This window comes from Semicossyphus pulcher, unplaced genomic scaffold (genome assembly GCF_022749685.1).
Source record: "Semicossyphus pulcher isolate SPU_LCO1_2020_fin unplaced genomic scaffold, fSemPul1.0.p SCAF_4, whole genome shotgun sequence".
Classification (NCBI taxonomy): Eukaryota; Metazoa; Chordata; class Actinopteri; order Labriformes; family Labridae; genus Semicossyphus; species Semicossyphus pulcher.
In genome coordinates, this window is record NW_027211715.1 from 18,732,415 (window position 1) to 18,745,674 (window position 13,260).

The 13,260-nt window shown below is 40.3% G+C and overlaps 1 protein-coding gene across 2 annotated transcripts; it reads right to left on the minus strand.

Annotated features, from left to right (window-relative positions):
* Positions 1 to 4: 4 nt before the first annotated feature.
* On the minus strand, positions 5 to 12,625 carry ncln (nicalin). Of its 2 annotated transcripts, none has more exons than XM_069679476.1 (15): positions 12,375 to 12,625; positions 11,277 to 11,467; positions 10,602 to 10,746; positions 10,402 to 10,496; positions 8,271 to 8,351; positions 7,992 to 8,095; positions 7,253 to 7,341; positions 6,448 to 6,587; positions 5,921 to 6,099; positions 5,270 to 5,357; positions 5,139 to 5,177; positions 3,629 to 3,789; positions 3,357 to 3,410; positions 3,074 to 3,152; positions 5 to 2,305 (listed from the first exon to the last, which is right to left on the minus strand). In XM_069679476.1, exons 1-15 carry the CDS (start codon positions 12,547 to 12,549, stop codon positions 2,243 to 2,245), a joined length of 1,683 nt encoding a protein of 560 aa, XP_069535577.1. In that variant the 5' UTR covers positions 12,550 to 12,625; the 3' UTR covers positions 5 to 2,242. The 2 variants fall into 2 exon arrangements, with proteins under 2 accessions (XP_069535577.1, XP_069535576.1); XM_069679475.1 differs by having other exon boundaries at positions 5,873 to 6,099.
* Between the last annotated feature and the right edge of the window lie 635 nt (positions 12,626 to 13,260).

The window sequence follows — 13,260 nt, forward strand, 5'->3', positions numbered from 1 at the left end:
TTCTCTTTATTTTATTTTTTTAATCACAACTGATAATCATTTTCATCGCAAAGATCAAGTGTTGTGGATGAGGTGAAACAGAGTTCAGACCAGAGGAGAGTTCGTTTCAGTGCACAAATGAAAACTGTTTCAATAAATTAAAAATGTACCACGCCATATTTCCCCTTGTGTAGGAAAAGAAGAAATGAAGGGGGGGTCATGCAGAACAACATGGAGAATACAGAAAGGCAACTAAATATCATTCATCCACAACAAGGCAAGACCACAGCAAAGATGAAGTCAAGGAAACACTGCAGCTTGAATCTGACAAACATCAAAATCTCAAGGGATTAAATGTGCAGGTGTTTATAAATATTAACCCCATTACATCCAACACCCTTAGTGTTATTTTTAAGACATTAACTATTAAAACTGCAGCACTAGCTTGACTACTATCTTCACACAGCTTTAAAAATGTCTGATTTCAGTTAAATCACAGTATTACTTCAGTCAGCAGAAGGTCAAACTGAGCACGTCTTTGCTGATAAAATGGTGTAAAGGGGGATTTTTTATCTCGTCAAGGTGAGTTGGCTTTGCACTCTTACACTCTTTAACGCACATGTGCTGATTAGGCAGGAAAAAACATGTTTGTTTCATGCAACCTTTTTTCAACTTTCAGATGACCTCGGCAGCATGACTTTTGATTTAGTTCAGGAATTTAAAAAAAGGCTTGAGAGGTAAAAAATAAGACACCAGGTCACACAAGCAACAGAAAAAGGTGACGCAAAAATAAAGAAACATAAAGGTGAAATTTAGATGTAAATTTCTATAACTATGTATTAAACGTTAGGAAGGGGAGGGTTAATGCATACAATAATTATTTGGCAAAGATTTTTATTCTTTCATAAAATCACTACCAAGGCAATTTAATCAGGATTATCTAAACACTACTTCACATTTAATTTAGACAACTCGTCTTATTCATGAACAGTCTTGTAGGAGTCATTTTCACCGAGCATTTAAAGGAGGAGTTCACACTTTTTTCACAGTCTGTCTCAACACAATGCTCGCATGTGGACGTTAAGGGACTTTGATCATCCCTCCTCTCCAGACCGGCTCTGAGAGGCCAGCATGTTAACACTAGAAGAGAGGAAGGGTTGAAATGATACGTACAGTATATTAAATTAAAAGGCTGAATATTTATGAAGCGTTTATGACAAACATTTGCTGCTTCAAACTTTTTTTAACGGGTTCTGTTTTGCCTCTCAGGTTGACAATATTGTAAAAAGGAATATTTTGTCTTTTGACAGTAAAAGCATATATAATTTTACCATTTTTACATATGCTAACATTAGGAAAACAATCAACTAGAGTAGCCTATTTATTTGGGAAGCCCTTTTGGTTAATGTCAATAAAAAATGCGCTGGGAAGACAAAAACTGTAGCCGCAGCAGGACTGTAAAAAGTCTGTCCAATGATTTCATATGCACTGAAAGAAAGCTAAAATGAGGCTTCAGCCAAGTATCTTCAAATGTTCTTTTCGTTATAAGATTCCCTCTTTGTGTTTTCATGAACAGAGTTTCCATGATGAAATGTGGGGGCGGGTCCTTAACACAAAGAGGGGATATTGTATGTAATAGCTGATAAGACAGAACATAAGAAGCTGTTTCAGTCCTGTGGAGAGAGTCTCAGTGAGTATTGTGTTTAGACGGACTGAAAAAATATGAAGCTTTTCTTTATCAAGTTTGGGGAGCACGTCTCTCATCTAAAGAAATTCTGGGCTAAACTCTGTGTGGTCAGTTTCTCCCTGTAGCTGCCTGAGACAACACATGACGTCAGTTTGGCAGAGTGATCGCTCGCACAGTTTACTGAGAGGAGGATTGAAGAGCGATCGGTGGTACAGCAACATCACAAACTCTCGTATAATCTCAAACTGATCTCTGAGGTGAGGACAAATGCAAAAAACGTTTCCAAGAGGAGGGATCGTTCTAAATGAATGGAAAGACATCCGTGTTGATGAAGACAGGGAGAGAGTGAAGAATGATTCCTGATTATTCTGGTCCGTGAGACCACATGGGTTAGAGTTGGCAGCAGGACAGGATCTGACATCATAGTTTGTGGATCAGGATGAAGGAAATGGAAGTGATTCTGCTGGTTTGAAAAACCGTCATGAGAACAGCAGCTCGGCCCAGCGCGTGTGTTCTTACTGGCTAAAGTTTCTCTTGAGGGAAAGGTGGGATCTGGAAAAAACAGGGTGTTGTTGTTTAATGGGCCTTTGTCTTGGGCTGGGTGATTCTACGGACAACGCTGTACAGGACCCCGAAGTTCTGAAAACGGAGAGAGGCAGAGTTCAGTTCATGTTTGGAGACAAGATGAACCACAAAACATCTGCTAAACAAATAATGCAGGAGGACGATTTCACACATTCAATTCAGACTCGTACCATGTTTACTGTGCTAACAAAATCTCACTTACTACTAAGTAAGCCTTTTGTGACCAAATGTGACCAATGTAAAGCAGTTGTGAGCAGCAGAAACAAGTAGTGAGAAAACACTGAAGTACCATCACCTTAAAGTTGATCCGGTCAAGCTTATCAGCAAACAGGTGCTTATTTAAACATCCAGTAGTTACAGAGCAACATACGATTCATCTGAGGTCATGTTTCCCAACACTGAAGTCCAATATTTACTTTAGACCTTATTTTCGTCGTTTCGGGACATGAGCAGCTAAAAGCTCCGAATGTTTCTCACGTCGACCCCAGCTTGTTTGTCTTTGTGTTTTTTCAGATGCCTACTGTGGCTGAAAACTGTGCTATGAGAGCAGCAGGAGGAAGTGAAAGGACTGGACGGCTCAACTAAGACTACAAATCTCAGTAAAGCCGAACAGAGCTGCTTATTATTTAGGTGATTTTCCTCAATAGGTTAATTACTACGACTGACTTCTTTTGCGTTATCAATCTGTTTTGATGTCATTTAAAAAACTGTACTTGTAAAATATCAGTTATAGCTGCTTTAAATAAAACTGCCAACACCTGTATGTCATTTTATGGTTGTGTAGGAGGGGCTACAGGCAACATCATGCAAGTAGTTACTCACCTGGATAGCCAGATACATCATCCCTAAGTAGGCTGCGATACAGACGGCCAGCAACAAGTCAAAAATAGCAGGCTTCACTCTGCGAGGAGAGAAATGAGAGAAATTATGTGAAGACAGTTTTTAGATATTGGATTCTAACTTAAGTTAACCAAGGATTATCTGAAAGCAGACAATTTCACAGCATTGCAAATAGATGTGGAGAGCGTTTACAAAAAGGTTCAATAAGTCACTTTGAAGTGCACTAAAGGGAAGAGGAAGAAGAGGAGGAAGAGGAGCTTTTTACCTGTAAGCATTCATCGTCTGCTTCAGCTGGTCGTAGAATACAAACTCTGGATCCCTGAGGACGAGCGAGTTAAAAGAAGTCATTTATACATTGTGACAAAAACCATCTTAATGAAGAATACATTAGTTCGATCCTCTGGAAAACATGCAGGAAATGTCCCTTTAACATTTGTTGTTAAAATGTCTTGTTTTGCATCTAAAGTCTGATGTCACTATGATAGAAAACAGGCTGCTGAATTGATCATGTAATCCACCTTTGACCTTTTTCTCTACCTTTTGTCAGCTTTGACGTAGTGTCTCTTGACGTCCTTGAGGTAGTGTCCGAGGTGATACTCCAGAGTGGACACCACGCTGCTGTCTTTGTCCACCAGCTGAGCTGCTCTGGGCTGAGCTGTGAGCCAGTCCACCACCGCTGACAGCTGCTCCTCCTGAACCTGCTGACGTGATGCAAAACATTATAATTACAGTACAGTATGAGCACAACTGTTAACGAGGCCACAGAGCTGCACACAAAATAAACATGAATAAATATTGTAACCTGTGAGTCAGAGTCAGTTTCTGTTTAATATAGTCAGACATACAAACAAGTTGAGTAAGTGGAGCCAGGCTGTTAATATAGGGCTATTTTGGGCCTGTCACAGATCTATCACCAGGGTATATTTTTCCTCAATATGCACCTAATATGTTGTTTTTTTACAGAACAATTATTGGAGAAATGATGCTTAGGGTGATTTTGAAATGGCAAACCATGTCAGTTTCCAGCAGAGTACGTTCTGCCTCTACTGAATACTTTCATGGGTATGGATATCGACCCCAAAGGAGTAACATCATGTAGTTTTTATTTAACATGACAAACACCCAGCAGTCAACACAATATTAACAATTTGATGAATTAGACAGCTAATGAACGTTTTTTCCAGTTTCAGATTTTCGGTCTGTACATCTGGCTCATGGTTTTGATTAAACGAACCTGCGCGAGATTTGAGAACAAAACCAGACGAGACTTATGGGGAAAGGCTTATGGTGCGTTCCATTAACCTCGGGAGTCGGAATTTGGAACTGGGAATGACGTCACACCCGGGTTGACCGCGTTTCAGTACAACAAGTCAGAAAACCAAGATATGGACCCCTCCAGTAAAACAGTGAATGTGCTTGCTCTCTCTCGGAATACAAACAACTACAGAACAAATACGAGGTCCACAACATGTCCACAGATAGAACCTGGACGGTACTGTGTGTACGACGGAAGTTAATACTACAGCTTTCATTTACTATTGATGCACGGAGCAGCCATCTTTGATTATGAGGTCGGAGTTGGTGAGGTTCCTCCGACTTTCCGAGTTGGAAATCTGACCTCAGGGGGCGTTCCAGTTGAACTTTCCAACTGGGAACTCAGAAATTCCAACTCCGGAGTACAAATGGAATGCACCAATACTGTACAACATGCCGAAAATAAACTAAACTGCAAAACTAACTTACATATTCATAGACACACACGATAAAAAGAGTCCTTCGGCGATCACTTATATCTCCTTAGTAGGTGCAGTAAACGAAATCGGGCATGCAATACATTTATTCTACAGCGCAGGTATGCTTAACTTACTTCCTGCTCTTGTCATATGATGATCTATCCATGTGAAACTGCTGTCAGTTTATTCTCTGGTTGTCATCTTTCACAGTGACTTTTATAAACCCGAGTTAAAATAAGTACCTTCAACACCTGTGACCTATATCATTGCGGTGATCACAATGTAGTTTCAGATACAAGGAAGAAGTGACTTACCATCTGCTCGGTGAAGATCTGCAGGTCTCCAGGAGCTCCCTGTGTAGCACAGGAACAACAAACACGTCACCTCACATAGACAACAGATGAAGTATCTAGTCTCCACATATTTTCTCCATCTGTGAGTTTACCTTTTCAGTGAGGTTGTATATAACTCTGGCAAGTGCCTCTGCTACCACCTTTGTGTTCCTGCTGAGTTTCTTCACATCTACGTGAGGCCTGTACGACACAAACACAAGCATGCAGACCGTTAGAGAAGGTGCTCCAAACTAAGAGAGAAACCAGAAACCTTGAGCATCAGGGGAAAGAGGAGAAACTGATAACAGATCATCCGCACAAGCTTGAGAAAAGAAAACAAGCAGATATGAAATCACTGTGAAACTCTTTCACAGAACAGATGAATGGTTTTCTAACAGACAGAGAGACAGGAAGCTGGTTAGCTACACGATCAGTATGAGATCAAAGACAGAGAGCAGGAAGCTGGCAAAGGTGTTTCGGGGTCAATTAAAAGGAATCAAATCTGATATCTCACAGGCCGATTCCACTTCTGACTATTCATACAGTCATGAATGATGTAAATTATGCACTGGTCACATGACTCCACTCTTTCCATGGAAGGATATAACAGGTGGACGGGAACTGGTCTATAACAACACTGGCGACATGAGTGAAAATGAGCTAGAATGAAAACGCTTTCCTTTCGGTGATTCAGAGACTTGCAGTAATGAACCCACCCAGCAGGGGGCTCTCCCGCTCCGTGGCGAGAGGAGGGGGACACTGACCGCACGTCCATGATGCTGGAGCGCTGAGCCAGGCGGTGGGACGGCAGGTGGGACAACGTGAAGGCCGGCAGCCGGCGGATCCCAAAGCGCTCGTGCTCCCAGGCCAGCATGTCGTCCGCCAGGTTGATTTTCTTGTGGACCATGGAGAACTTGACCTCTGGGTACTGACTGGAAACCACCTGAGAGGACACGAGAGGGAAAGAAATACAATCTGTGACTGAATCCTTGAATCAACAAGTGGTCGGAGTTTAACAATAAAAGTAGAGCAACATGTTTAAAGCTGATTGTATGAAGGAAAAGCTTTTGAGTAAAAATAGACGCTAGCTTCAGGGCGTCTGTAAAAACGAGATTTGAAAAACACATCAGCTGGTGTTCTGTAGGAAAATTTGCTCTGGTTAACAACGCACATAATGTGGCTTAAGAATGAAGAAAATCTGCCTCGAAGTTAGAGAATTATCTGTAACATTAAAGAGCGACATTACTGAGTTAGAATAGACCTCATCATAAGATGTCTTTGGGGTTCCTACCTGCTCCAGCTCCTTGAGTAGAGAAAACTGTGGCGTTCCCTCTTTAGGTGGTTTGGACACGTGCAGGTGCAGTGAGTCTCCGTTCCCCAGAGTGTCCAGACACAACACAAAGGCTACGTTGTCTTGCAGCAGACTGGAGTCTGTGGAGAAAGAGGGAAAAGTATGAATGAAGAGAAAACACAACAAAAATGGGACTGGGCCTTTAAAACTAGCACGTACAGCATCCTAAGATGCGCTCATCTTCTTCGATGTAAAAGGTCTAAGTAAGGTCTAGTGAGAAATATTGATCAATACATGTTGTATATACAGTATTAGGGATGGGCACTTCAAGCAAAAATACTATTCAATATTCACTGGGGACTAATCAGCTATTATTCAAAGGTGATGCGCTGAAGCAAACAGCTTACAGATGCGCTACAGCCACCATCTGGCACCATACCACATTACAACCAGGTGCCGGTAAAAACAATGGAAACATATGTATATATATATATATATATATATATATTTTATATATCTATACATTTAAGTTGAGATACTAGTCCGATGAACTTTTTGATTTTTTATAAATTAATATTAGAATATTCAAAATTAATGGCCCACCCATAATATATATACACTGTATAAATGTGATGTATTCAGTTTCTTTTATATTTTACTGGTTTGGGAAAAACACGGTGTGTCTTAATGCAGATTTTGAGCACTGTAAAAGCAATTGGCTCTAAAATTCTACATGAAACCAAATCCAGCTGCATGAATATTTATACTTCCTTGTGTAATCCTTGTATTAGATTTCCAACAGTACCTGTATGGTCCAGATTGTCCTCCAGCCAACGTTTGGTGCCCTGGTAGTTAAACTTTCCTCCCCCAGAGACAAAGAACAGCAGGTTGTACCTGAACACACAAAATGATCCATACATGAGTCGACAAGAGAGATCACCTGAGGAAACCTGCTGAAGGAGGATGTGCGATACTATAAACTTCACTGACGGTGGTTAATAAACTAAAATCCTCCTCTTACAATGATGAATGAATCAACTTGAGGAGACGACTTTGTCTCTCAAAGAGAATTTACAGTCAGGTCCATTTCTCTTCTTCTATCCACTCTGCATGAATGACTCCTACCACTCAGCTGCTGCTAAACACACTTAGATAAAAGAATGAGCCTGTGTCGTTTTAGTGACAGCTTTGAGTGTGTAATACAGTCCATTGTGATTCTTACTGCCAGCAGAGTGCTCAGTTAATGTTCAGTGTAGTTCTCACAAAGCATTAGGAGCACCACACTGACCTTAAAACAAATGCAATGCACATAACAAAGAGACTTTATGTTGTGTTCAGATGAATCACTCAAGTCATCTATCAATCGATACTACTTCTACATTTCATCATATATACAATGCATGGAGTGAGAGTGCAGCAGAGTGTAATGAAAGTGCAAAGTAAAAGGAAAAAGAGCCTCATATGCTGCTGAAATGTATATCATCCGATTGCCTTCTACTTGATACTTCAACCGTCTTAATGTGAGTGCTGACATCATAACTCACCCAGCGTGCGTCCTCTTGTAGGTGTAAAGTTTCGAGAAGAGACGAGCCAGCTCTAATAACATGGACACTCCACTACCGTTTGAGTCTGCTCCGTACGACAGCCACTGGAGACCGCAACACACAGAGAGTCACGTTACTTTGCCGGGCTGACAGTCAGATAGCATCACTTTCTTATTTCCTGAACGAGAACTGCACGACGCTTTTGGACTGGTATACTTAGAGACAACACGTCTGAGTAGTCTGACCAAATTAGTTTGAGAACAGAAGCAGTGAACATACCGGAGCGACACCAAAGGAGTCGTAATGAGCAACCACGACAATTGTAGGCAGGTCCTCTCCTCCAACTCCAGCCAGACGACCCTGGTGAAGGAAAACAGACCAGTTGAATAAGAGTGAAGGCAGAGGAGCGGATATCAAACATTAGACAAGAAAAGAGTGTGTATATTAAAGTTGAGCTGTCGGAGTGCAGTGGGTTAGAGTCACCTCTGGCACTCAGGCCTCTGGGGTAAAACCTCAGTAGTCTCCTAATCCCCTGCAGTGTGACTAAAGCTCTTTTTTCTGGTTTAAACACAAAGCTCAGATTAAAAAGTCTTGAAGTAACACTTCACTTCTGCTTTGTTTTGCAACCTTTCTGACTCAACAGTTTGAAGGAAACTACACACATGATGAAATCCGTCCAAATCCCTTCATGAAAGCAACGGGACAGAAATATACTAGCAAGCAATTCCTGCTAGTCTGAGTGATAAACAGTTCATTCCCTCACATTAAGCACTATTAATCTCCTTGTAAAACATGGCAGACTCTTACGTTGCCATAGTTTAAGTCCAGTCAGGCTACTTGGCTAGAAAGGGTAAATGTGTTAAATTAAACATAAAATAGTCTCAACTTAAAACTGAAAATGCATTTTGTGAATTCTACTTGAACTCCCTCCAGATTTCAAATTCCAGGCTTTAGTCCACACAAGTGTTTTTGTTCTGGTATTTTCATGCCCACCCACATGTGGCCAAAACACTCATTGGGCACTGAAACAGCAAGCAGATACTAGAGAGGCACCGATTGAGAAAATCTGGGCTGATTGATACCGATGTTTAAAACAACAATTCTGCAGATGGAAGATGTTTTTTTCAATAACTGTAGTTTTTTTAAATTATTAATGCCCTCGTCTGGATAAGTAATAAAATTGACTTTAATTATAAAAAAAAAATTCATTCCGGCCTTCATCACAGTCTTTGAGAAAGCATGAATTAAATCTTTCAAATTCCCAACTCATCTTTTTATTTAAACTTCTTTCACATAAAAATTATCTTTTTTCAGACAATAACTGCCTGAAAAGACTCTTTAGCTTGTTTTACAATCACCTGGTCATTGTACAAACATGTTTCAGTGCTTACATAGCCTAACAAAAATCTTTCTGAAAACATAAATACTGTTATTTATTGCACAATTGCGTGTGTGCATTTGAAGCATGCGCTGTTTGTTTACACCATGCACATGTTTTGCTTCCGCAATGCCAAAATGCTGTGTAAAAATACACACTGGGGCGGCTTTATGCCAGCGTTGCTTGGTCCAATGTGAAAAGGCAAAGGCAGCGTTCATTGCGGGGCTGTGGCAGAGGTCTTATGACTCTCTTCTCCCACCTCAAAAGAGGATACTCGATTATTTCAAGACTTCTTTTCTTCAGCAAAACCCTTAAATGCTTTGAAAATACTTTTTTGTAAACCATTAGTATATTACCTTGTCTAAAAGTCACAAAATAAATCTAAACATGTAGTTATCAAAGCCTCAGTTAACTTTACTTCCCCTGGAAACAGGGAGAGATCCAACACCAGAGATGGAATAAATAAAACTGAGAAATGTTATGCAATACTGGAGCCGAATCGAGAACCAAGTGTCGTGTTTGAGTTTACAAATGGTCGTGATATCAGCATACAAGAAAAATGTAATCGTGTGCACAGTCTCACTCAGAGCAGGTTTCAGTTACCTGATCTTTGTGTCCGTTGCATGTAAGAGCACACTCGATAAAGCACCCAGAGGAAAATTATGCAAACTAAAACTAACACAGAAAAAACACAAGACAGCTTTGTTGCTGTGAGTCAACAGTCCAAACCATCAAGCCTCCGCTCTGCCTGATGTCACAGTGACATCATGCTGCAACCCTCCATCTGCTGCTTTTGAGCTTATTTCTGTGTGCAGGAATCTGCTGGCAATTTATTTGTTTTGATTTCAAGTTTCTTGTTCAGAAACGCTTTTAAAAGCCACATATTAGGGATTCTGACAAATTATAAAAACACTGTGTTTACAATACTGGACCCAGTAATTTGCAAAAAGTGGAACACCTTTCTATTCTTCAAGCGTCTTTCAAGTAACTTTTTATTAACTAGCTGATCCAGATTACTGTCCAGTATCTTACCTCTAGACTCGTGATGGCCCAGTCACTGATGGCTTTACTCTGAGCTCCACTGGTGACCATCTGGAAGCCGTTGGCTGTGGCTGTATGCAGCAGCACTACAGAAAAAAACATTAAATTATTATGGAGTGAATGCTCATCCCAAATAGAAATGTGTTACTGTATCATTTTATGTTTAATACAGAAATAGAATGACTCTCTACCTTCAGCTGCTGATAAAGAGCCCTGTGACGAGGAAGAGGTCAAGGTTTGGGTGTAGATGGACAGCAGCTCATCGTCCTCCATGGCAAAGTAGACAGGGACGATGGTCTCAGTGGCCAGCATCTCTGGCTCAAGCTCCATGAACTGCTGCACGGGAAAATCACAAAACAGAATATTAATAAGCTATGACATACAGCTTTAATTATTCAATGTGTTAGATACTGATTAAAACTGAGAAAGAACTGAAAATGGCAAATCTGTTTTAATACCTTTAACTATGCAAGTTCAGTATTGGTCAGGTTTTGAGAGCAATGCAAAAGATAGGAATCAGCGACAGTAAAAAACATAAGAGAAACTGAATCACAAATTAACTGAGCTTGTCTGTAATCCTGACAAAAAAAGAAATCAGTCTCTAAAATAACTCACCAAAATGAAAATTAGTTATGTAACCAAATGAGTAACTTACCAAATGCCTCATACCTCTGCTTTCCAAAAAGACTAATGATCCCACACTTAAACCAAACAAATTCAACCCAAATAAGATTAGCTTCTGTGGTGAAAGTGGTGAAGGACACTGCTCAGTAATCTGATGCTACTCGCGTCTTGTACCATGCATTGAGATAGACGTGACATGTAACACAGCACAGAACACCGATTTAGCCATAGTTGGTTATTACCTGTACTATGTCCTGGGGCACAGCAGACATGTTCTTGGGCAGGATGATGACAACAGCACCAGCTGACTGCCGCAGAGCTTTCTGATACTCTTCATAGGAGAAGTCTGCCAGTCGCATGATAACACAGCGACGACTTAGTACCTCTGCCTCCACAGTACGGGCCTCCGTGTTAAGGATGGCATTCCTGGTACCTGAGCGTTGGAAAACACATTGATCATCAACACGATACCTCATATTTGAATTAAATGCTACTGTATTGTAGTGTGCAGAGGCTAAAATAGACACACTAAGCTACTTGACACAACTCACAAAAAGGGTAGAATTGGTTGATCTCTCTTTCAAAAGTCTGATAGCCTCATTGATTATTTAAACATCAATTCAAAATACACCAAACTTGCCGCAGAAACAGCTATTTTTTTTATTATACTTTCTAAAAATGACTATCCCAATTAGTATAATTTCCTCTATTTCACTGTGTGGATTGTAGAGAAGGGAAGAGATTATAGGCATCCTTTATTTATGCCTGGTTATAAAGCTTCCTGTCTTTACCTGGGCTAGGAAGCTCAATCCTCAAATCACACACTGAAAGGGCTATAAAGTCTTCACACATCCCGGTTAAACGTTTGATATATTTTTTATTTATTTACCAGAATAAAAGCTGTTTTATAGAAGGTGAACAAAATCTGCAAGCTTCCTTTTTGTATTTCGCCCGTTACAGTTAGATGTATTTTTGAAGCATTGCTAGCTAATGATGTACAGATACTAGTAATCATGAAATGGAAAATGTTATTTAATGGAGTATATACTATAAAATGATGCTGAGATTGGATTTTAAATTGTAATAATCCTGATTTGCTTCTAGGAAACTAGATAGCTTGGCACTGCCTACTAGCTTAGCTAGGGTACATTAGCAGCTAGTTAGCTCGTGCTGTCATGCTGTCATTGAAAGGTTTCTTTAACGCAATTTAACGTTAATTTGAGACGACAACACTGGTAACTTTATAAGGCAATTGGAAGCCGAGCTTATTAGTGGCAAAATGAATACATTAATGCTTACATTTAGTCCTGTGTGATAAAAGAGAGAAACAGCTGACTTACCGTACGGCTGCCCCTGCAGGTCGTACTGCTGCATGCGATACACCGTGAACTCATGTGCCGCTTCGGCCGGGAGCGGTGACACCAAGATCAGCACCGCGGGGATAAACACAATGAAAGTAAGGGGAAACGAAGATTTAAACATGTTATCGAACACTTCACTGGCCTCCTCAAACATTTTAGCGATTGTATTCTGCCCACAGCTAAGGATAAAACACTATTTTCAGCTGTCACCGCTATCAGCTACTGTGACAGCCAGGGGGACCCAGTCGAGCTAGCCAGCCAACCACAACCGTAGCAACTGATAAATAATTCTGATCAGGCAAAGGGCTGGACGACCCGTTTCACTAGACTGCTGGGACTAGAAAAAAAGACAGCATCATTGCCAAGTTATTGAAATACATTTAGACAATATTATGTTAACTGTAACGTTTTTATCTTGAACAAATATTTGAATAGAATATTTAAAACTCAGTTGAATCAGCGGTCCTTCAGGGATCTCTGAAGACAGCTATAATTGAAGGGCCCCGTATTATTTTACGACACTCGGTGGCGCTGTACACTGTGGAAATCAGTAACGGCCTCTAAAGGGCTGTCTTATTCAGTTTATGATAAAAAACATCTAACAGTGATTATAGACCATTAATAATATTAGCTGGATTTAAGTTCAAATTTTTAAAAGCTTTATAATTATTGCGTAACTGTAATTTTGATCATGTAAACTTAATTAAGGTGCACCCATCATAAATCCATTTGCTATCCTCTTGACACAAGTAGTACTGAAGCACTGACAAGTTAGATTTGTGGCTTGGTTAGAGAAATGACTGACCAGTAGGCTACCACTTAGTTGTTTCAATTTAAAAGACACAGGTAAATATAGGCTATTAAA